The 24,970-nt window shown below is 39.9% G+C and overlaps 4 protein-coding genes across 6 annotated transcripts in view; 3 read left to right on the top strand and 1 right to left on the bottom strand.

Moving 5' to 3' along the window:
• The first annotated feature begins 1,176 nt into the window (after positions 1 to 1,176).
• On the top strand, positions 1,177 to 1,573 carry h2bk1 (H2B.K variant histone 1). Its single transcript, XM_026313268.1, has 2 exons — positions 1,177 to 1,254; positions 1,337 to 1,573. The coding sequence occupies exons 1-2, from the start codon at positions 1,177 to 1,179 to the stop codon at positions 1,571 to 1,573; spliced, it is 315 nt and encodes a 104-aa protein (XP_026169053.1).
• Positions 1,574 to 6,598: 5,025 nt separating this feature from the next.
• On the top strand, positions 6,599 to 11,132 carry asb10 (ankyrin repeat and SOCS box containing 10). 2 transcript variants are annotated; one of them, XM_026313878.1, is made up of 5 exons: positions 6,599 to 7,040; positions 8,236 to 8,503; positions 9,069 to 9,573; positions 10,138 to 10,251; positions 10,603 to 11,132. In XM_026313878.1, exons 1-5 carry the CDS (start codon positions 6,716 to 6,718, stop codon positions 10,786 to 10,788), a joined length of 1,398 nt encoding a protein of 465 aa, XP_026169663.1. In that variant the 5' UTR covers positions 6,599 to 6,715; the 3' UTR covers positions 10,789 to 11,132. The 2 variants fall into 2 exon arrangements, with proteins under 2 accessions (XP_026169663.1, XP_026169664.1); XM_026313879.1 differs by lacking the exon at positions 6,599 to 7,040 and adding an exon at positions 7,750 to 8,042.
• Positions 11,133 to 13,460: 2,328 nt separating this feature from the next.
• On the top strand, positions 13,461 to 14,971 carry gbx1 (gastrulation brain homeobox 1). Its single transcript, XM_026314239.1, has 2 exons — positions 13,461 to 13,911; positions 14,457 to 14,971. The coding sequence occupies exons 1-2, from the start codon at positions 13,461 to 13,463 to the stop codon at positions 14,969 to 14,971; spliced, it is 966 nt and encodes a 321-aa protein (XP_026170024.1).
• Positions 14,972 to 20,723: 5,752 nt separating this feature from the next.
• Positions 20,724 to 24,970, bottom strand: part of agap3 (ArfGAP with GTPase domain, ankyrin repeat and PH domain 3) — a 103,799-nt gene continuing 99,552 nt past the window's right edge. The window contains exons 17-18 of one of the 2 annotated variants that reach the window (XM_026313480.1): positions 24,106 to 24,361; positions 20,724 to 23,616 (exon numbers count right to left, since the gene is read on the bottom strand). In XM_026313480.1, coding sequence (XP_026169265.1) covers positions 23,386 to 23,616; positions 24,106 to 24,361 — 487 coding nt within the window. In that variant the 3' untranslated portion in view covers positions 20,724 to 23,385. The remainder of the gene's footprint in view (positions 23,617 to 24,105; positions 24,362 to 24,970) is intronic. The other variant, XM_026313483.1, reaches the window with a different exon arrangement.

Genomic DNA, 24,970 nt, shown 5'->3' with positions numbered 1-24,970 from the left:
AAATAAATAAGTATGATAAAGTGCCTACCATTTGGAAAGCTGTATGTGTAAGATAAAACATTCCTTCCACTGTCATAGAGCTCATCAATCAAGCTTATAAAGAGCATACAATACCAGAGATAGGACCTACACTCTCATCAGACAATACTTCTTTGAACTGTATTATTGCTTTATACTTTTAACATCATGTTTATTTGGGAAATACTAATATACATGGAATAATGTTGATAACATCCAACAAAAAATGGAAAAATGCAATAGCATAGTAGGATGTGGACATTTGTGCTGTTAAAGTCAGCAAAGGGTGTCATGTTTTCCATGGACTCAATACAAAAGCACACACTGAAGCAATTTAATGTTAAACTTTTCAACCCAAAAAAAACAACAAAAAAGAAAAAAAAGAAAGAAAGAAAGACAGAACAGCCCTGGAGAAAAATGACACCAACTAAAACTGAAACACATGATATGGACCATCAACAGGGCAGACGGAACCACTAGAGGGCCTCAGAGCAAATCCTACTATGAGCTAAGAATTATTGAAAGCTACCACCAGGTGAGTTTAGACAAAAATCTGCAGTAAGTGCCTGCTTTAATTCAGCCTTCCCCATATTACTGTGTGTGTATATATATACACACATACATATAAATACATAAGATATGTGGAAGGTGACTGGATTATAGAGAAAAGTACACTAGATAATCAACTCCAGTTTAATCAGCCTTTAAAACTGGTGCAAGTGTGCCCCCTAGTGGACACTCACTTCTTAGCCAGTATGCACTGACCCTTGTGTGGAGCCTTAATGAGAAGTGTAGCACGTGATCTAAATCAGCCACTAATTGGGAGAAACCTTATTGTCAGTGTGTGTTTACAACAATATTGTTTTATAAGCAAATCTCAAAAACCGTTTATAAAATATAAACACACATAAATCAGGTTGGACGAACGCGAATACTACTATTTATAGCTATAAATAAAAAAGTATACAAAACATTAAATGTAATGTATGTGGGTGCATTAGGCCAGTGGGCGTGAATGGGATCCATGGTAGCGCAAACTACATAAACAGGCGTCCAATAATCAGACCAACCGGAATGATCATTCCTAATCTCATTACGCGATTGCAACTTATTTTCAGGCTTTACTCCTTTTACGCCGTTCCCAAAATGACAAATGAGATGTCCAAGAAGAAGAAGAAGAGAAAGGTGAAAAGAAGAGAGACTTACGCGCTGTACATCTACAAAGTTTTGAAACAGGTGGGTGAAAAAAAAAGTTATTCAACAGCCGCTTTTTTTTTTTTTTTTTCTACATTAAAAACTATTTTTCTTTTCTTCTAAGGTTCATCCAGACACGGGGATTTCCAGCAGGGCAATGAGCATCATGAATTCCTTCGTGAACGACCTGTTTGAGAGGATTGCTACAGAGGCGTCTCGGCTGGCTCAGTACAATAAACGCTCCACCATCACCAGCAGAGAGGTGCAGACCGCAGTGAGGCTGCTGCTTCCCGGCGAGCTGGCCAAACACGCCGTGTCTGAAGGCACCAAGGCCGTCACCAAGTACACCAGCTCCAAGTGAACACTTCGCACACCGTCCACTTTTATGAGCTGGTTTCTTTCAGTAAATGCAAATAAAGACGTGTTCAACTAATGTTTCACTTTAAACTCATAACCTTTTCTAAGTGGTCCACCTGGCCACTAGAGGGCAGTTAGTCCCACTGAAAGCTCCAGCAAATGAAGGGTGTTTTAAATAAGAGAGACGCTTTGCTGTCTCCTTGGATTTCTAGTTTTGGATCAAAATCATTCACGTATTTGCTGGGCCTGTAGTGTGCACACGGCTGATTCTGAGCACCAGAATCTGGGGTCTTACTTTTTATGTAGGAGTTTAATCCAGGGCGTCAGTCACCTGACACAAACCTTTTGGGTGTAAGAGTTTACCTCAAAGAGGACTTGCATAAATAAAGTCCCTGAAGCAATAGATTTCTCACATTAATCAGCCAGTGCATAAAAATATTAGTATAACTCGCACCCAAACTGTCATTTGCATTTGCAAACTACAAACCTCTGAACAATTCGTGCAGCCAGACCCGAGTAAAGTTAAATCCAAAGCCCAGAGAAACACCCAGCCTGATTCCAGCCATGGAAAGTTTTCTCCGGACTCTGCAGTTACCTCCAGTTCGCAGGTCACTCCTCGCAGCCAGGTCCCCGGGATGAACGACTGGGATGTCGGCCGTATGTTGACAAAACCACGGCGTGACGGCTTCAGTAGAGAAGAAATCCGCGCGTAAACAGGGAACCTGCTAAATTATGGTCTTCATAAGCTGTTGACAGGGTCAGGCAGGCAGCTGTCACTGGGCCGGAGCCTCATCCAGTCGTGAAAGGGTCAACCTGTGCGTCCACTGCGAGTGAATTCATTTGTAATTGCGCGGCACATGGAGGTATGCGTGTGACGTGGCGTGCGTAATGTCAAAGGCAATGATCGCCACCTATAGGTTAATATATTAATATCTTCACCTGAGCCCCGGAAAGTTACCGCGACTCTCAATACAGTGAGCTCGGTTTCAGCTGTAATTTAAGATAAATAAAAAGTATCTCTGTTGTTTCAATACACGTCCCTTTGTGCAAACACAAAACACTTAGTGGCATCAGCTGTAGTTCACAATGTTACAATAACTCATATGCATTGGAGTCAGCATGACACTGTACTTATCTGTTCCACCTGCATCTATTTGCTCCACACTAAGCCTAAACACCTGAACACCATTTCTGACAGACAAATGAAAACAAAAACATACTTTTGTGGAGCCTTCAGTTAAGTGACACCAAACTTCGTTATGGTTGCAGGAAAATATTTTATAAGCTGATGTGATGTAAAACAACCTGCAGTTTGTGGAAAAAAATAGTGCATCACTATAATTTAGTTGTAACCATCATTCATCTTACATGTGAAGGCAATGATAACATGAGAGGTTACCTGTATTACCTGTAGGTAATGTTTTTTGTGTGTTTCAAAATGCCACACTAATCTCTTTATTAAAGTAATCCTTCTCATCTCTGATATATTCATCTAAATCCTGACCAAAGACATTATTTGTTTAGTTTTTAAAAAAATGGACATATTTATAAACTGACAGAGGAAATAATACAACATTGTATCCTTGTTATGCATTTTAATCAGGTTTTTAAAAGACGACACCGTCAACTGAATAGTACTTGATTGCAGGATAATGACACTAGCGTTTGCACCAGTCCAATCTGCATAAAATAGAGGAACTGATAAAGGTCTCTCTAATTAGGATGGTGTTTACATCAGGCTTTACATACACCTATTAGGCTACCGTTATCAACATCCTACAAAGCCAGGCTCACTGTGATAATACAGTTGGATGTGACTCCCACCGTTGACTGTTATTGTTGAGATTCTCATTTTAGATGTTTCTCAGTATTCTTGGTAATGATATGAAATCTACAGATGTTATTATGAGGGTGATACAGTTTTTGATGGCAGTGACTTTGTTCACGATTATCATGGCCATTTAGGTTCTGTATCTTGCACCCTTCCCATATCCCCTCTCATGCACATGCCTAGTGGTAGTCATCGCTGTCTCCTTTAGGCAGATGGCTATGAACACATTATGGATGGGTGCATTAGTGAGTGATGCAGAGCCGGGACTGGCTTGCCTTGTTTTTGTGTGAGAGTGCATCATTAGAAAATGTTCCACTTGGCAGGGAAGCGCGTATTAACTGCAACCGCAATGAAATGAGGTTGTGATAGATGGTTAAAGTTATACGGGACTATTAGGTTGAAATATGAACCTCTCAATTGTCATGATGAAACAGAGGGCTATTTGCGTGGTGATCAGTGCATTGAGAGACAATTGGAATCTGCAAAGACCGATACAATACATTATAGGTGGTGGGCTCAGAGCTGAAAGAGTACAGAAAAAGTAATCATGCTTCCACTGAATAGTTTGGAGCCACTGTTCAATTCAAAGCTCTATAAATTCATTTAGGTTCTCCACCAACATCTCAAGCATTTCCATGAGACCTGGGGCAGATTTACAAACAGGGTACCTTGTCTAAGCCCTGTTGTAGACCATGATGAGCCATATACAAGGAAATAACTCAGTTTTGATTGGCTATCAAACACACCTTCAAAGCATGTAAGACTTCAGGTATTCTCATTGTGTTTCTACCTTAATGTGCTTCTATAGAGTTAGTTAGTTAATATATTAAGAAAGTTAGATTAGCCCTAAATGTAAATTGGAACCAGTAGACAGATGCATAAATGCAGCGACTCCTGTAGAGTCCCTTTACATAATGGCAGTAGACAATTAAATATGCTAATTATCTTTAATCATGTTTCCATGGTGACCTCCCAGTCATTCCACCACCGGAACACAAACTTCCAACTCAGTTTCTCCTTAGCTACCTAGATGTGAACTGAAATTTGTAAATTGCATAATAATTGTTCTCACACCAACACAGAATCCTCGACATACCAGACAGGATGTCACTTTGTCTGACAAGAACAATGTTAAATAATGAATAAATCATTAAAATAAGCTCCACCTGATGGATAACCGAGTGCTCTGATGTCATGGTGACGCTTTCGCTAAACATAGACTTTCTTTGGGTGCACTGACTCTGTCTTAAACTAACAACAGATCCAATTGCAAACACATTAGCATTTAATATTACTGTAATTACCGTGTACATTTCATTATGTTCTCAGTATATTAAATGACTACTGAGTGTGGAGGGAGGGCTATAGTTTAATCTCTGTCTGTATTACCGTGTGCCACAGTACTCAAAACAGCATTAAGAGGCACATAATCAGAGGGAACTAATTGCCTATGATTGCATAAATGAAGTGGCTCGCTCTCATCAGGGCTGTTTCTGATGTCCAGCCTCTCAGCAACTTGGGAGAGGCAGGCGGTTGACCACAGTGCACAAAACCTTGGGAGAGTCAGCTACTGATGGGTAATGTGAGGAAGCCTCAGATTTAATATGTCCACAGGGAGCTGTGAGGGCAGGGGGTGTTACTACTGCTGATGTTTTCTGTTGTCATCAGAGTTGCCTCTGCTTCACAGAGGAAAAAAAAAAAAAAGAAAAAAGAAAGAAACATGAATGCCCACCATTTGAGAAATGAATTTATCGAAGTCACTGTCTTTTTCCCCATTAGTAAGTGTTTAGTTCAGCGTTTTAAATAATTGCGTTACTAGGAATGATATTTAAAATACATTTGGGAGTCAATGAGGCGGGAAAGTGCCTACATGTTCTGCTGATGACACCCGGGCCATTTGGAAGACATCAAAGTAGAGAGGAGGTAGCCCAGATGCATATTATAAACTCATTATGTATATCATTTAAAAGGATGTACTCCAGCCGCAAAAACAATATTCCTAGTCTCTCTCTGGTAATGTGTGTTTTCAAAGTTGAAACTCTTACTCGCCTTCAGTTTAATGTGGCATCTATTACCAAACTGTAACATAAAATAAATGACCTTGATTTTCATACCAGAACAGTCATTAAGGTATAGATGAGATGCAGTTATGCTTCTGTGTTTTCAAATGGGAAAGAAGGTAAAACCACAAGTATCATGCATTTTTCCACCTGTGGTGCAGACCTTGTTTTATGCAGAGTTTGCAGGTGTCTTGATGGACTGCAGCAAAGAGGTGACTAAGCAGACATTAAAAAAAAAATATATATATATATATATACATATACCTTTTAATACACCATATATTTTGAGTCATCTTTGCCAGTTATGAAAACCTATTCTTGGTGTCTAAATTGTCAGATCTGTTTTACTACTGGATAGAATTTTTAGCAGCAATGCAAAATGGTGGTCCATCAGTCATAAGTGATGTTTGTCAGATGCCTAAGAAGCTTAATTATGCACCGTCCCTCTGCCTTCAGAACACTGTACGAGGGGCAGAGTGACACAGTGGTTGCCAGTCATTCAGTCTAATGGTCTAATGCAGGGCGCCGTGTGGATACATCAAATCTATGAAGGCTCTTGAAAATAATACTGTGAAGAAAAAGACATTTTGCAAACACACACTCACAGGGGCTGACACATTCTTGTTTGTTCTTCCCTTAAGAAAATTTGACTTTCAAAGTTTCTGAAATGTTTTGTAAGCTTCTGTTTTCTATGTGTTTTAGTAACAGTAAATGGGTTAGAATCTAATGGGTTATTAATCTAATAGTTTATTTTTGCTCTGTAGTGTATAGTGTAGAACAGAATAGTAAAAAGCGCTTTAAAAAAATCTCTAACCTATATTTTAAGTAAACCCTTTATATTCTGTTCATTATATCTGTAAAATCAGATACCATGTAATTTGGAAAACAAGGTTGTATCACTCCCATAACAGAATATACCCTAGTTTCAAAACATGAGTTTATTCAATTCATTTGATACTTGCAGCCTGACAGAGATACTTCATGGCTGTAACTTTGCTGGAGGCAAATAAGAGAGACTCGAGTGGCTGCATGTGAGACATAAAAATAGAATTACTTGTCACACTGCAGGGAGGGTCTCATACCGAATATCAAAACAACTCTGTGAACCAAACCCTGTGAGCAGCCGGCAGGCATACAGTGGACATTAGCCAGAGAGAGTGAAACAACAACAGACACTGAGACAGGCCCTTTTAGACAGTCTTCCTCATTTAATCATACACAACAGCTTTTCTCTGTGAGAGGCAAGCCATTCAGCATGTCGCGAGGCAGCTTTGTCTTTACACCCATGGCCTTACGCTCCCTTGAACTCGACGAGGACATGCTAGAGAGATACAAACACAAGAAGCGGCTGGCCTCCCATCACTTCAACAGCTATATGCTGAAAAAAGAGGCCAGAGACACAACACCACTGAGGTCTAGCATTGCCCTGCCACCAGCTGTGTGCCAAGACGTGGTCGTCCAAAATGCTTTGTATACAGGAGACCTGGAGGCTGTACAGCATCTCTTTCCTAGAGGATCTACAGCAAACCTCATCATTGAGCCACAGGGAGGGGACATGCGTTGGGTCGCCAGAGGGCAAGGTAGGAGGCAACATCTGTCCTCATTAGGAAATAATTTAGGAATTCATATAATTTGAATTTTTCAGAATTCAGATTTTTAAAAATGAGCTACTTCTTTTTGTAGAGACATGACAGACATTAAAATCTGCTTTAAACTATATTTAGCTGCTGCATCTCAGCCTGCCTCAATAAACAGTCACGCAAAAGAGTATTACAGAAATAGAACACAAGGTAATATTTATAGAAACTTTCATATGTCCACCACATAATCAGACCTAATTAGCTATTCTGTGTAAAAGAACATTAATACATTACACACAACTTTGACTTTTAATTGAAGACTAAATACACACTTTGTGTTTTGATTTTGACAGTTTGAGTCATTTTCCCACATACACTAGCTGAATGAGTCACCATAAATAAATGGTCAAAACAAAGTTAAAATTCCTGATGAAAATGTAACATAAAACTATATTTTTAACAATACTTTTATATTTGTCAACGTGTGTGTGTGTGTTACTTTTAACTCCTTGAATGCAAAAGTGCAGTGTTCTTTGTTTTCACTGGATTTGCTGAATCAGTAAGCAGGCAACATGTGACACATCATCAGTTCCAATGGCATTGCACTTGCGAGGTGCACTGGGTCAACTAAAATATCACATAACACCTCCCTGAAATAGCCCTGTCTGCACAAACAACCTGTATTAAGTGGTTTATTCCTTCAGAAGCAAACACGAATTAACATTAACTAAGACTGAAAAAACAAAACAGCTAACTACAGTATGGCTTATGTAGCACCCAAGGTTAAATGGCGCAAACCAAAGAACTATCGCAACGATGTAATCCCCACAGCCAACGCCACGGGTTGTATCCTGCAGTTCTGGAACTCTCTGCTTGTCGGAGATGAGCTGACGATTCTCAGCATTGTGGATGATGAAGAGTATGGCTACCTTTTGGATGCGATTTATGACACAAGCAACATAGAGGAATGGAAGAACTTCAGATATAACTACAGAGGCTTGCGTAGGTTTTCTGGAGCTATGATTTTATACTTGCGAACACTCTTTCATGGTAATTTGCATCAGAGAGAGTTGCTGACACTCTGGGGCATTTAACAAAACAAAAACCTTGTTATGATGCTACACTGTACTCATATCTGGCATGTCATATTATTTGCCATGGTTAACTGTATATCAATTATACTCCCTACTGGCAGGACTATGGTCACTGACGTATGAGCAAGAGCTGACCACACCACTTCACATCACAGCTGGCCGAGGTTTCACAGACTGCCTGAAACTCCTGCTGCAACGTGGGGCCAGTGTAGACCTGGCACCTGGTGGCACCACTGCTCTGCATGAGTCCTGTGAAAACTACCAATCAGAGTGCACCAAACTGCTGCTGATTCATGGCGCCAATGCCAATGCTGTCTCTGAGGACGGCCACATGCCTTTGCACGTTTGTACGAGCCCAGAATCTCTTGAGTGAGTAAAGTTAAATTAAACCAAGAATACTTCAACTAATCAGTAATCCTATTTGTGGGAGGAGGATTACAAATTCAACAGCTGAACAAGTCCACAAACTGACTCGGTAATGTCAGTTATAGAACATCCCTCATCTGTACTGATCAATGGAGTCAACTTTTGTGAAGAGAAAGATTGCGCTACTTCTTCTCCCACAAGTTATATAGTCTCATTTTAAATCAGCTGCTGCATTTGGGAGTGAATGAAAGCTGACAGGTGAGCAGAGATGGTAAAATGAATAGTGCTTGATAAATGTATGAAATAGGGTTCCTCTGCTCCTCAAAGTGGTTATAATGCAAACTTATTCAAAGCCACAGTACTGACATAAAAGAGCCTATACATAGACAAATTCAAGATCACTGTCTTAACAAAAAATAACAAAAATAACTTCCTATGTTAAAATCAGAGAACATGGTTAGTGGTGTTGATAATGGGATGCTTGTTGATAGGACTGCTGGGGTAGTCAGATAAAACGGAAACCACTACTTTAATGTATATATTATTTATACATTATGCTCTCTTACAGATGTGCCAAGTATCTCCTTCAGTATGGAGCAGCAATCAATGGGCGCACACTAGATGAAGATGACACTCCTTTACATGTGGCGGCCAGAAATGGCCTCCCAGACCACATTGCGCTCTACCTGCGGTATGGAGCTGCTGTGGACAAACAGAACAATGAGGGTCTTACACCCTTAAACGCTGCTTGCTCTCAGCCCCAGGAGGTGCAGGACCTCCAATGTTATTTCAAAGTGTGCCAGATGTTGCTGGGGGCAGGAGCAGACGTCCGTACCACGGACCAGGACAAACATACGCCATTGCATATGGCCTGTAAGAATGCAAATCCAGACATAGTAGACCTGCTACTGGCTAATGGTGCCTGTGTTAATGACATGGGCTATGGTGGTGAAGCTCCCATGCACAACATCTTGAAGGTGGTATGCTACAAGGGAGCCCATCACCCTGAGAGGATTGTCCGTGCTTTGCTCAACCATGGCTCTATTCGGGTGTGGCCTGGAGCTCTGCCCAAGGTACAAAACCAAAACCTACACGTTATCAAAAAACACTAGAAGACAAAATGAAGCTTGTAATGTAGGGTAATACATTCATGCAGAATGAGCTGAAATAGTATATCTTATTAAGTATCTCTTATTTTACAGTATCAGTCACTTATTCATCATGTTAGCTCATTTTGCAAAATTTGCATGTACTGCACATGTAAAGCCTTGGGTAAGAGTCTTGAAACAGTAAACTGTTCCTTACAATATTGCACACTTCACAACTTTGCATTCAAATCATTCATGACACAACATGAAGTGTTGCATTCTCTGCGGGAAACAGACTACAACTATCAGTGAACCCACGTGCACTAGACAAAATGCCTGGTTCCTAATTAGGCAAGTGTTAATAGGAGATTAATTAGCACTAATTGCATAATTTCCAGTTAAACCCCTGGAGGGAAGACCAATCTGTTCATTTCACAAGTGTTTAATTACTTTATTTCTTCAGTTCTGTGGAGTCACAAGCTCGCTCATGAACTTAAATGATGGTTATGAATCCTATCACTTTGCTCTGTGGTGTGGTGTTTCTTTTAGGTTTTGAAGCACTGCTCTGAATCTCCACGCACCATTGAGGTTCTACTGAATGTTTACTCTCACCTCAAAGTCACTGACACCTGGGTTGAGTCTGTTCCTACGGAGGTGTTTAAGGCAAGCTCTTAAAACATTAAATTTTAAAACATTAAACTTAAATTTTATGATTTTTAAAACTATATTTTACCTATATTTTTTTTTTTGAAATGGCGTGCTTTTAATTTTATTTATGGTGTTTCCATGCCCGAAAAGTACATTTGATGAATGATTTTAAAAAAACTCTAACAAAATCACTACTGACTATGATATTTTAAGGGCTAATATCTAGGACATATTGCACGACTTACCTAATGAATGTTCATTTTAGTGTACTATTCATTTTAAAATGATTTGTTATAACATGAGAGAAACAATATCAGTGTTTCACCAAATGAAGTCATGCTGAATTACGTTTTTTTCCCCAATCAGGAGCACAAAGAGTTTTATGAATCAGTTTTCTCCTTGGCACTGACTCCTCGCTCCCTGCAGCACTTGGCACGCTGTAGGCTCAGGAGTTTCCTGGACGCCCACATACACAAGGTGGTCCCTAAGCTTAATCTGCCCACCTTCATCAAGAACTACCTGCTCCTGGAGTACAGAGGTTATATCCACTGAAAGCACTTTGTGCAGTCATGCAGTAAAATTGAGGGTTCTGATGAAGACTGAGTGCTGCTAAATGTGAGGAGGGAGTCATAGCTCACATAGTGCTGAATAGTAGTTTCTAAAGTGTAGCAGGTTTGCATAACTTTACTGAATATTTTAAATGCGTTTTTGTGCCAGATGTAAGCTTTGGAGGAACCAGCTGCATGTTTGCGTCACTTTTATTCCAGATCCATCTTCCAGCACAGTTACATGTTTGATTTTGCACCACAAGAGGGAGCTATAGACTAGAGTTGATAAAGTATATACTGGGTGTGTAATTGTATGTTTTATATTGTATCTATTTTATGATAGTATTTTTTTTACTTATGCACCTTATAGTAAAGATGCCAACTTGCTTGTATTTTTCTACAAACTAATTAGTTTGATGTTAATGCTACAGCACAGCTATGACGTATATGGTGATTGTAGATTCCCATCAATAATTTGCATAAATAATTATTATTCAGTTGGGTGCAGTTGGGTGTTTTATATCAAAAGTAGGCTTGATAAAAAATAAAATATTCCTCCATAAAGAACTAGTCTAGTTATTTCCTGTTGTTTTACATTGTTCATTTTTCTTTCTTCTCTCATTCATCTGCTTATACTTTGCTGCTTAGTGTTGACTGGTCGTTTTTCGTCCCTGTACGTTTTCTGGAAAAAAAAAAACTCATAGAAAATATATTTTTAAAGAGTACAATGATCTGATGTAACCAAGAAACGTTTTCAGTTTAAAATCAATTTGAAAATATCCTAATCATGTTGGATAATGACTATGACCATTACAACTGAGGACAGATTGTGATGTATTCTTCAGATCAGATCATTTTTTGATGTGATCATTTGGTTTAGAAAGTTGGGAATCTACAAAACTTAAAAAAAAAATCTATTACACCTGTTTTCTCCCATCAGTTATTGGAGAAAACAAAAAATTCGCAAAATAAATGTTTATTTATGGGATAAACACAAATATTTTGGCTTATAAAATGAAGATAATCGTCAGGCCTGATTTTATTAATAACAATTTATTGTATTCTATTATTATTCTAATGCATATTGTTAGTGACAGATTTTATCAGATCTTTTCCAGTCGTCGTGTGCACCATAAACCTATTAAAACAGACACGTTCCTCCAAATGATGAACCCGCTTCACTGTAAATTCGTTTAGGTCATTAAAACGTGTCTGGAAAAAATAAATAAACAAGTGTAAAGAAGAGCAGTGTAACGTCAGAATTCCTCTCAGAAAGAAAGGGAGAGGAGTTCGGCAAATGGCTTCATTAGATCTGAGGTGCTGCTGAAGTCACTTGCAATTATAAGAATTAGCCTTGCCTGGCCCTTCACTGCTAATCAGAGTCGGTGGTGATATGTTTATGTCCTCATGCAATCAGACGACTAGTGGGAGAGCCCGGGCACCAAGGACTCAATAGGGCTAATCATCATCAGTTCCCATTGCCATTTAAAAGGTGAAATGATCTGCGATTAAACCAGTGCTTAAAGAAAAGAGAAAAGTGTTTTTTTTTTGTTTTTTTTTTCATCTAAATGCATTTTTTGATCAGGGATGAATTGGTGCTTCCAAAGCGCAAAAAAACAAAATCCGTGCGTCATTTAGCCTAATTTTAAAAAAATATTGTCAGATATTCAGCCGGAGACATCAAAGTTGAGAATTCATAGCGTTTTAAATGAATACCCCCGAGTTCTAACAAAGTGGAAATTCACTTAAATTTGACTTTGGCCACTGTGTGTCCGTGTCCACAGTGCCGTTGGCCTCGCATAAACGCCTTTTATCTGAATCTAATTTCGCACAGAGTATTTCTCTCCAGGGAACAATTGTTGCAGCACTTCTTTTTCTGATGCCAAACGCATTGTTTTTAGCCGCGGAGAATAGGACAGAGAGCGGAGAAACATCTGCCTCTCCTCCCTTCTGACTCCGATGCCCATCGGCCCCAATATTTCAACAAAAGCCAGCGTTGTTTTACGCTGTCCCTTGAATCCAGAGTAATTACTTATCATCAATCAAAATTAATAATAGCTGATTGGGTTGGTGTGGTCAACGATTATAGAAGGGGAAGGGCTGGAACAGTCTCTCACACCGTTTTGCAGTCAATGGTGAACCTGGCAAAAGGGGAGGAGGGCTGGGGGTGCGACCCGTCTATTTGGTCTCCACTGGGAAACTACCGCCTCTCAAGACGGCCAAAAAGTCAGAGGCTGAATAAGGAAATGAAGCGTAATTTGAGGAAGATGGATGAGCCCCCAGGGAAACACCCCCTTTTCATTCCTCTTGTATTGCAGATGATAACCAATGCGCTCTCGCCCTCTCTCTCTGCGCGCACACACACAGGGTGCATCGGAGAGGGGCGGAGGGAGGAGTTGCAGAGAAGGGAGAGGTAGATAGATAGAGAGAGCGTGTGTTTATGTCTCAGTGTGTGACAAATAAGAGGGAAAAGGTAGCGGTGGAGCACACAACAAAGCGCCCGACGGACTGACGCATATAGAGTGCAGGGAGCCAGAGAAGCCGTCCACTCCCAGGGATGACAACACGGCAGAGGATCTACTTTCAGTGCACTCTGTAAACTGAAAGTTTTGCACGTTGCGGAGGAAAGGACACCTGCTTTCAAGTTTCCACCGAATAAAAGTATTTGCCTGCAAAATGCAGAGACCAGGCGGCCAAGGGACGGCGTTTTCAATCGATTCCCTGATAGGGACCCCTCAGCCCAGACCGGGACACCTGCTCTACACAGGCTATCCTATGTTCATGCCATACAGACCTTTGGTTATTCCACAAGCTTTATCCCACTCGCCTTTATCGTCTGGTATACCTCCACTTGCGCCTTTGGCTTCGTTTGCGGGAAGGCTCACCAACACGTTCTGTGCCAGTTTGGGACAGGGGGTGCCATCCATGGTTGCACTCACTACAACGATGCCAAGTTTCTCGGATCCACCGGACAGTTTCTACCCACCACAAGAACTGCCAGGTCCACGTTTAAGCGCCGCCGATCCAGGAGCGAGAAGACAGGAAAGTCCGCACTCTGAGGAGCTGCACAGCCGGGACAAGGGCACAGAGCTGCTCAACTTCTCGGAAACTTTTCAAACAATATCAGGTAAGTTCGGCCTCATTACTTATTTATGGTATTTCATCAAATCCAGACTTCAAGGCGATTGCGTAAAAACCGATCACTGTGCGTAAAATGCTTCGTGGGCTCGTTGGCCCATGTCGAAAAAAAAACTTGTTTCCTTGTGGTCCAGTCAAATCAGTGAGAAGAATGTAAAGGAAACCGAAAAACATTAATGACACATTCATCACAGTCATTCCTGACTACTGTTTATATTTTTATCATCACAACGAATTGAAAAACAGGTTTAATCGCATTTTAAGAGAAACTTCAGTAAAACTGTTTTGCTGAGAGATAAACTTAGTGGCATTGTAAACAAAATTTCTAAACATTGAAAACTTAGTACGACTGTAACGCTCCAGAGTGAGTGGCTAAAAGTGAAACTAGGGTTTTCTAGAGAGTTTTGATTGACTTTTATCTCTACACTCAAAACGGAAAGACACACGTCGGTTTAAACACGGTTGTTTTTGGCTTGTTGACTCATTAATACGCGTCTCAGTGTAATTTTATCTTTTTCTTTCTCCACATTTTAGGGGAGACCAAACTGTACAGTTCAGACGACGAGAAGCTGGACCTCAAATCAGCAGACACGGTTTGCAGCGACCGAGAGGACAGCTCCGCAGACAGCGAGAACGAAAGTTTCTCGGACGGAAACAACTGTGGCTCCCTGTCCCAGAAGAGCAAACTAAAAACCGGATCACAGGAGGCGCTACCGACCGGCAGCTCAGCGGGAAAGAGCCGGAGGAGACGAACAGCTTTTACCAGCGAGCAGCTGCTCGAACTCGAAAAGGAGTTTCACTGTAAAAAGTACCTTTCGCTGACTGAACGCTCCCAGATTGCACATGCACTTAAACTGAGCGAGGTGCAGGTGAAGATTTGGTTTCAGAACCGCAGGGCCAAGTGGAAACGGATCAAAGCCGGCAACGTCAACAACCGGTCAGGAGAACCGGTGAGAAATCCCAAAATTGTGGTCCCCATTCCTGTGCACGTCAACAGGTTTGCTGTGAGGAGTCAGCATCAACAAATAGAGCAAGGCACCAGGCCATGAACTCAGATGAAAATCAAACATATGAATAATAGAAACACTTACAGTGACTCTATGTTCCAGTGATTTGTTGAACGCATGAAGCACAAACAGGAGGATTCAGTTATTTTGTCTGAGAGGTGAGACTGAGCAGAGAAGAGGGACTGCTGTCATTTTTAATTTATTCTTCTGTGAATATGTAAATATAAATGGGTAAAAACTGGCACAAATGGGCACTATGAGATGAGATTGTGAAGATTTTTTTAAGTATTTATATGTTGGGCCAAAATGTTCTGTTGGTTATGTGCATGTCCTCATTTGGTGAATCTTTCCTGTTTTTGTTTTGTTTTGTTTTGTTTTGTTTCGTACAATTTGTTGACCACATTTGCATGTAACTTAAGACGTTTTACATTTTGTTTGGCAACTGTAGGAACCACCCTTGACAGCTATTTGTGAAAAAAAATGACAAGATGTGAAGGAAATATTGACCAAACAAGGGACAACTGTAAAGAATATTGACATAATAAATCGCTTTATACGAAAGATGGAATCCAGATTGAATCATTATTGCTGAGAGGGTAGAATAACAAGGATTTTACTATTTAGGAAAAATATTTAGGAATTATTTTATCCTGCTAAAATGAAAAAAAAAACTGACTTGCTCTGTTGAAACAGCGATTAATTTTGAATTACTAAAAGTAACCTACAACATTACAAAATCCACAGTCGCATTTTTTTAAAATTCAACACAGTCTGAAAACATTACTTTGAGATTTATAAAATAACATTTCAAACAAAGAGAAATTATCACTGAAAATCTGTAATACTTGAAAATATTTAAAGAGCTTCAACAACTTAAAAGTTCACCGTGAATGTTATTGCTGCAACATAAGCGCACACGTTAGATTTTATTATCATGATGTTACAAATGCCCCCCACCCCATCCTCAGACACACACACACACACACACACACACACACACACACCAGAAACCTAAGAACCTGAAAGGTAGCTGGATTTATTTTAATAGAAGCAGTGATTGATTTCTCTTTAGGAGGCCATGTTGTCTCAAGTAGACTGATGGATCTTCATTAATCTGAGCACATGCAGCACACTGTAATGAACTTCTCTATCATTCACTAGAACAGAGAAGCAACGCGACAGCAGCCATCTCTAATCTAATCCTAAATTTGGCTTAAATTCTATTTAGGCCAACAAAAAAAAAATAAAAAGACTAATTCAATTAGACCCGTAGAGAGGCTTAAAGGGATATTTTAAAACACGTTGGTAGAGATAAATTGTTTCTGTAGCGTGTCACAGTATACATGTAAGAGTTCAGTTGAAGAGCATGTCATTTTTCTAAAGAGATTTGATTTGACATTTACTCGTAAATATTGACACCTGTAGAGAATTCTACTGAAATTGTATTAGAATCACTCTATATTGAGATTTGAATACTCTCTTGGGAGAATATTTCATTAATCTACATAAAAATAATGGTTTTACAGTTGTAGAAGAGAAAAAAAAACATGCTTATAAAATGACAGTTTAGAGACAGATATGAAAAATAAATACAATTATTTCCTAAAGCTAAAGTAGCTGTTCTCAAAGGACAGTGACCCAAATGCAATGGCCTTAAACCAAATATGGAAATTTACATGGCAATGTAAAATTACAGAGCAGCAATATTTAAATAATCAGTAACTAAAATAATGTCTGGCCACATAGCTATCTGATTACAGGAAAGGGAAAGGTGGTCTTGATGTTTTTATGCAAACCTTCATATGCATAATTCTGGGTTTACACAGCTTCTCTGAACTGTTTCCAGAAAAGTCTCATGTTAGAATAATTTCACTTCACCTCAGATGTGAGGAAGTGATTGGTCTCACTATTTCCAAAATAGACTTAGGCCTCAAGCCATGTTTAACCTACTGCAGCAGCACCTGCTGAAGCATGATGATAGGCTGAGATTCTTCAAATATTTTATTAGTATTAATATTTTATTAAATTAACCAACTCTCTCCTGAATCAGTATTTAGTCATAAAATGTGGATGACAACTTTAAAGAAATTAGGATACTCATTATACTATTACTTTTCAGTCCCCTCAAGCTTCTTGTGGATGCACACCCTGAAAATGATTTTGTCTTCATTTGACCTGAGAGTATAAACAGACACTTCATGACCTGGGCACCCATGAGTAGTAAAGTTTATTTCACTGTCCACCTCATACATCAAGACTGTGACACTTGGATGGGGATTCAAGGAGTGATGATCGTGTGAAGGAGCAGTGGAAGTTTTATTATGATCCAAGAGCTGACTAATATAGATGGTCAATTCCACGACATTGTGCCAGAGTGCAGCGGCTATTTCAGTCTCCATGAGCTGCCTGGTGGAGCTGGTGATGAGGAGCCATGACACAGCTCTGCCACAAACTTCACATTGGTTGTTATTATCAAGATGCTGTGAGTGAGACTATTTCAGTTCTATCACCAGGTGAGCATCTCTAAATTTATTTGTGAAATTATAGACTCAAAAGATGTCATTAGAGAAATTGCCTATTCAGAACGCTAAATAATTAACAAGCACATATCTTTATTAGGCTATAACAGACTTAACATATTTTTTGTATGACTTTTCTTGTCAATTTGTTAATTCCTTATAAATCTTAATAATCTCTCTTCCATTAAAGCCACACGTTAAGTGAACGCTTCAGTCTCAAGACACTATCTGTATCATTCTGCTGTTCTGTTATTTGAATTACAAATTGAAATATCAGAAGTTCTCTCCAGCAAAGATGTTAAACCATTTTCACATTCCTACCTGGAGAGAGAGGAAAAGCGAGGGACCTCATTACTGGCTGGTTGTGCGAGTGTGCAGGCTGCTCAGTGCCGACTGGAGGCCTGACTTCTTGGGAGGGTCCGGACGGTCATGGCTACAGTGATGTATGGGCAGATGCATCAAATCGCACAAGATAAACAAGCGATGAGTTTCATCAGGGCCATCATAGCTTTAATTTGGCTGCCTAATGAGTCAGATCTAGTGGCGGAGATAAGAGTTGTCAGAGGCCCGGCTCTAATGAATTTCTTGCCACTTGTAATCAAGGTTGCCTGTCTGAGGGGGGATGATTAATGGAACCCTGGAGGATTCCCTCGGCCCTCAGCCTTCATTACAGCTAATGCATTCTCAGGCAAATTAACAGAGAAATGCAGGCAAAAGCCAACGGGGAAGGGGAGAGGAAGAGAGAGGGAAGAGGAGAAAAGGAGAATGGGAGAGAGTGATGGGAACAGAGTGTTTATGTAAAACAAAGGAGAGAGAGGAGGAAGAGAAAAATAGCATGGCAGCTTTGAAGCAGCCAGGTTGGCATGAGGAGAGAGAAAGAGAGGCAGAGATGTTCTGAAATCTGCTGATTAGTGAGAGGTTCAAGGATATGCAAATTAGTATGGAAACATGAGTTCAGGGCAGTCGGAAAGGGCAAGGTGCAACATGAATGTACTGGTTGGACATGATGGAACTGAAATTGATAAATGGATGCTTGGGGTGTGGGGAGGGTGATGACACGTGAGATGGTCTGATGTAGGGAGCAGAATGGTGATAATTACTGGTTAAAGAGGTTAAGAGGGCGAAGAGAGTAGAAAAAACAGGAAGCAACAGTAATCTATTGAAATCATGACTGGAATAGACATGTAAGACAAACCACTGCTCAATGCCACCTTAAAGCAACATTTGTGTTTGGACCAGGCACATCACTGACTGCTCGCTAAACACACTGTTAAAGTGGCCTGTGGCCAAGCAGCTCCTACATGATATGGAAATATGGATTTAATGTTTGCAAATATGGTCTCGTCAGGTCTTTGTGTACCCATCCATCAGCCTCAGACCCACCTCTGCAATCTTGGAGGCAATTTGTCTGAGGAGAGGTGGGCGGCAGAGAGCCCTCCTCACTGTTTAGCAGGGCCTGATGAAATATCAAAACACACAGCAGTGCATGCAAGCACTGTAGTCTCACCACAACAAACACAAGTGGCCGGGGTGTGCCATGGCATGTGGCATGGTAATAAATTACAGGAGAGTTTTTTATGATTTTTCTCAAGAGATATGAAATAACAGCTAACAGTGTGAGGAAAGACAAACATTATTGAAATTTAAACCCTCCGAAGACTTTGCTTCAATTCATAACGCTTCTGTAATTAATATTTCTGTATTAACACTGGATAACATTAACAGGTGTTTGTAAAATGGGTTGCTTCTAAGTCAGAGACAATTATTAACCAATTCGGTAGTTCCCTGTTATGTCATTGTTTCGGTTATATAGCTTGCAGCTTTATTGTTTTGGTTCAATCTCAGCTCTCAGTTTTTTTTTTTCAAAAGAAAGCTCTCAAAACTAACGAGGTACCTGGCCACTGGCAAATGGCAAATGAACAAAACGGGCAACAGGCGGATGAGCATAATGAAGTATTTAGCAGTTAAAGAAACACATCTTTTCTTCAGTAGTTGGTGGAGACCAAAAACAAACCTAAAACAGAGAATACTGGACTTGGTGGGTGGACATGAGTCCAAAAGAAGGCTAACGTTGCTCTGCGTCTGCTGGGTAGTTTGCCACATTGACTTTAAACATATCAATAGTCTTTACAGTTTGTTTCCACTGCCCAGAAGTGGCCAAATATCAGTTAATAGAGGTTTAATGCCCCTAAGTCAGTGAATCAAGATCAAGAGATCAAGAGGTTTTATTTTCATACACACAATATAAACATCCACAGTAGTCAAAGTCAAATAGAAATAAAGTAGATAAAATTAAAATAAAATAGTGCAGTGCAGTATGTACATTATAGCAGTGGTTGCAAATGAAAGTGACCTCTGCATATATAGATTGCACTTATATATATCTGTGGTATTCCTAAAGTTGCTTAAATATTATTTTATTAAAAATATTTAGTCAAAGTGGAACTTTGAAAAACTAATGGATGTGATTTGATTGATGTTAACTAAATGACTATCAAATGTTTCAAAATCCTGATTGGTGCAGGGATGTGTGACATTACCTTATTCTGTTTGAGTCCAGTCCACTTTAAAAGTGAGCACAGAGAAATACAAAATCTCACATGCAAAACAACCAAAACTGTCAACACATGTACAACCCCGTTTCTCTGAAATTAGAAGGCGGTTAAGAAAAGTTTTCAGGGCCCTTATGTGTGACTTTGCCTATTGTGACTGTGTTTGCGCCCCATTAAGAGAGGAAGAGGAAAAACTAAAGAGAAACCAGGTGATATTGTGCAAACAATGTCGGCCAACAGAGAGAGGAAGGGGAGGAAGATATGCTGAGACAAGATTAGGAGGAAATAAGAAGTGGATTAGTGAGGGCTTGACTCCTCTGAACACTGAGACCTTTCACTTTTCTCCACGGTGTTGTGCTACCTGACACTAAGCCTGAGTCTTTATCTTAATCCTCTTTCAGCAGCTGTTGGGGGTCTCACAAGCAGGAAGTGGAGAGGTTGCTTCACTTACCTCCAGAGGCGGATGGTATCGTTGTCTCAGCCACATTTACAGGAGTGAATCTGTTCCAGTGAGGTGGAATCTTTCTATGAGGTTTAATGAAGAACCATGTGAACAGAGAGAACATGAAATGGTAGCACGTTACAAATCATAGTTTCGATATAAAAGAGTCTCACCTCACATGGGCTTCAGCAGGTCGGGTGACAGAAGTGACTGGAGCATGAGGCATGATGAATGAACAATATACACAAAACAAATGTGTTGATTTCCCCAAATTCAGGGAAGGCTACATTGTTTTATTTGAGTTTATTAATAGGTCAACAGTCAGCCAAGCATCCAAGCATACAACAAGTTACTCTTTAGTTCTTGCTTTGTTTCACGTTCTGAACGTAAATGAATTACATTAGGAAAATTAACTTCAACAAAACAAAACAAACAAAAAAAAAAGATATTTACATACTGCATTATAAATATGTCAAATGTACATCATTATACACAAGTACCAAAGATGGTCGGGTAATGTTGAGACCAAACAGAAGTACCTTAAAAAGGAGGAGAAACTAAACCAACATATCAAAATATGGTTCATGGGTCAAGAGGACCTAAAAACCAGTTCAGTTTGTTTCTCTAGGAGGAGCTTGTCTTCAGATAAAAGCACTACGCTAATATGTACACTTCATGTTGTGTTTAGGGAAAAACAGACAGGTTTCTAGCATTTTTCGGCATTTACAATATGTAAATAAGGGTTCAGGTAATCACTGTACACAAACTCTTCTGAGTAATCCCTTCACACTCTACTATGCACTCACTGAAATATGTCGGTCAAGTAAAAAGCAGAAATAAGGCCAGTACCACTGTACACACAGTACAGCGTTAAGTAAATTCAAAGGTATCTTGTTGAATTCTCCTAAATATGCTTATTTGCTTTAGTTTGGAGAGTCAGGTGAGGATATTGGTACCATTTTTATTTATGCACAGATCCAAGGGCAAGATGTTGTTAGCTTGGCTTAGGACAAAGACTTGATGATGATGGAAAACTTGGTACTAACTGTTTGCTGGACTAGGCTAATTGCCTTCTGACTCCAGCTGCATACTTGATACACAGTGGTATCAACCTTCTCACATAACTCTTGGCAAGAAAGATAATAAGCACATTTTCCAGAATAATAAACCTTTAGCTATCTCTTGGATTCATCACTTCTGACCACATATTAATTTTATGTGGACTCCGAAAACACAAACACTGTAAAAGCAACAAAATGGTATTTAAGGTCCCATGTTAATAATGTTCTCTGTAAACATACATCCATTCTTTGTAAACTCATAAAATCAAGATAGTTTAAAACTTTAAAATGTCAGCAGAATAAAAGGAAAATTATACTATAGATATAGTGCGAACGTCAAATGAATTGATTTCTTGCCCAATTCCTATTTACTCTAAATGAATAGGCTTATCATGTCTCTGTAATACTGTACATTTGCAATGAAACTAAGAGAGTCAAACTGATTATAATTATTATACGGATGGCGCTCTTTCGGGATACATTTTGTTAACTCCCTGCTTTTAGACTGACAGGTTCTCAGAAAGGGTGCGGGCACATAGGTTTAAGGATAAGGAAAGGGTTGTTTTTTTTTTTTATTGACTCTAAAAGTCAGAACTGTTGTTATAGAAATAAGAGTGAAGGAACAAGAACTACTTTTTACAGAGATCTGTACATAAAACCACAGTTATGTTCCCAAATCTTGACTGTAGACGTCTTTCCAGTGTCTTATCTCCACTGTTAATGAAGAGAAATGCCCAGTTGTTTCTGCTGCACACGGTCACAGATGTATATGTAAGCACACACGTATTGTACAGTATGTATGGATGCACACACACAGTACCATATATGGATTTCACGGCAACAGCAGAGGAAATGCTGGCGAGTGTACCAATTTTACAGCCTTTGGCTTCAGGAGATAATGGAACTCCAGCACGCTTATGGTTTGAACTTGAATTGAATCTATGTCAAATAATTATCAGCACAATCTAGGTAATCAGAAAATGACATCATAATGGTACACTTTCACTGTTTCAATCAAACCTTTGAATTTGAATGAATTTTGATTGAGGAGGCACACTTACAATGGTCATAAAATGTTATGCCCCTTGATTCCTTTATAGTCATGGGCACTTTTACTGGAGGATCACAGTAAGGGTGGCGGACAAAAAGACTCACATTCAACTGATAGGAATTCTGTAATCATCCCTTTTATGATGATCTGAGCCCATTTTCCTGTGAATTAAGTATCTTAATCATTTGGATTCTTCAATGTTAATTGCTTTGCCTTTGTGTATGAATAGTATGTCAAGTGTTTGTTAGCTGTTTTGAAGACATGCATCATTACTAAAGTTGTAACAGCCACTCATATTATGGAAGGTTAAAATTTTTTCCTACACCAGTGTTTTGTCACTTGTATAACTATTCCAGTTTTGTATTATTACGTGTACGCCTGGAAATTTGAAGAAAGTTTCTCATTCATGTTCATTATAAAATCAGCTCACATTGCAGAAGGGGAAGACATAAATGGAAATGTTCACGCATTAAGGAAATGCTGTTTGTAGGGTAGGTATGTGTGAATGCAAAAGTAAGTCATTTGTTTGGTTGACGCTTAAAAAACAGAAGGATTAAAGCTGATTATGATCATTTCAGACCAAGATTGAAAGAATGTCACAAAAAACAACAAAAACAAATAAAAAACAATAATATAAAACAAGTACAATGTACAATGTCCAAAACCCCAAAACCCACTTTTTTTTCATGGTAATGGAATATCAACAATACATCCATTACTCCCTCTCCATTGGTACTGATTCTAGGTTACACAGTGTGAAACTGAGGAGGAAGTACTGGGTAGAGACAAGGGTGGGTTCAGGTTTTTTTGTTTGTAGCTGCTCTGTGGCTCCTACATGATGCTAATACTGCGGTTGAGCTCACACTGGGCGTTGTTGTTGTTGATGTTGGGGTTGGGGTTACGGCGGCTCATGTTTGGCGTGGGCACTGAGGTCAGGCTGCCTGTATCGTTGGGGCAGCCGTGCTGAAGTAAGATGTCAGCGCACTCCTGGCTCCCAGCTCGCCGAGCATAGGACAGCGGCGTCTGGCCACGAGCATCCCGACTCTTCACATCCACGCCATACTGTGGGAGAAAATGGCGAGAGTAAACTGATTTATACTGGAAATTAAATGGTAATTCTATGTTCGATGAGTCTGTAATTTCCAAATTATGTATTTTAACTTTCCTGGAAATGTGGAGCTAATTATAGGGAAAATACAGTTCAGCAGCACTGATTTTAGTTAGCGTTTAGTTACTTTTATCATGTTTATTAGGAGTTAATAGTTCCCAGTGGAATTACCTTAAAAGAATGTCTTAATTTAAGTAGCAGAATATTTCAGTTCAATCTAACAATATATTAAATACAAATAATTAAAAACCCTTCCTTTTTGGCTTCTAGGTTTTGACTTTGATCTATTATTACTAAACTCATGACTGACAGACAAGGTTAAAGAGGTTAACTGATTGTTAGGCAATCATTCCGTTTGCACTTAAACTCCTAATTAAATGCCAGCAAATACAACATCTGTCCACCGCTGACCATTTCCCTCAAAACCAGAGTAGTCCACTCACCCAGATGAGCAGCTGTGTGATGACCACATTGGCCATTGCACAGGAAAGGTGCAGAGCCGTGCGTCCGTCTCCGTCCCCGTAGGTCTCGTTAACCTCCTCCTTGGTGCCGTGGGCCAACAGCAGCACCACCAACCTCAGGTCATCCTCCACCACTGCCCGAAGGAGCTGCTGCCCCAGGGGCACATCCGACTGGGGCAGTCCCACCAGGAACAGCTTCTGCTCATACTTGGCTCGGATCCAGCGCTCCTTCTCCTCCCTGGAGAGAAGGAAATGACAGAGACGCTACAGGTCAGGCAAGGTGAAACATGATAAACCTGCTATAAGCTATTTAGCACCTAAGTTAAAGAGCATTCAGTGCATATCTTATAATACAGAAGCAGTGATTTAAAGGCAAAAGCTCATACAAAAGGATGAATATATACACACAGGGGAAGTATTAAAGTAATTGGCTCACCAGTGTGAAGTGACATTTCTAAATTATTAGATCACAAGAAAGTCACTAGCCCCTACTATCACAGTGGGACATAATACAGTGAGATAGGGTGGAGAGACGAGTGAATGCCAGAGGGTGTGACGCTTTGGGCGATATTCCACTTTCCAGTGATTACAGTCGACAGCAAGACGGTTAGAGCCTGGCCAGCTTTCTAAAGGTTACAAATCTTGAACAGCATGTCTGCCGCGGACAATACAGAAAGGAGGGGGACGTGTTTTTTATCAGCTCTGTCGGCTGTCAGTCTGAACTGGTGGATGCCCTCCACAAAAGAGGCAGTGTGTCTCAGAGCCCCAGTCTCCCTTGGGGTGGCTGGGCCCTGAGTCAGATCGATGGGGCTGAATGGCAGCCAGAGAGGGACGGTGGGATGTGGGG

Source organism: Mastacembelus armatus, chromosome 17, assembly GCF_900324485.2.
Source record: "Mastacembelus armatus chromosome 17, fMasArm1.2, whole genome shotgun sequence".
Taxonomy (NCBI): Eukaryota; Metazoa; Chordata; class Actinopteri; order Synbranchiformes; family Mastacembelidae; genus Mastacembelus; species Mastacembelus armatus.
Note: the sequence above shows the minus strand (reverse complement) of the source record. Positions and strands in the feature narration are given on the sequence as shown.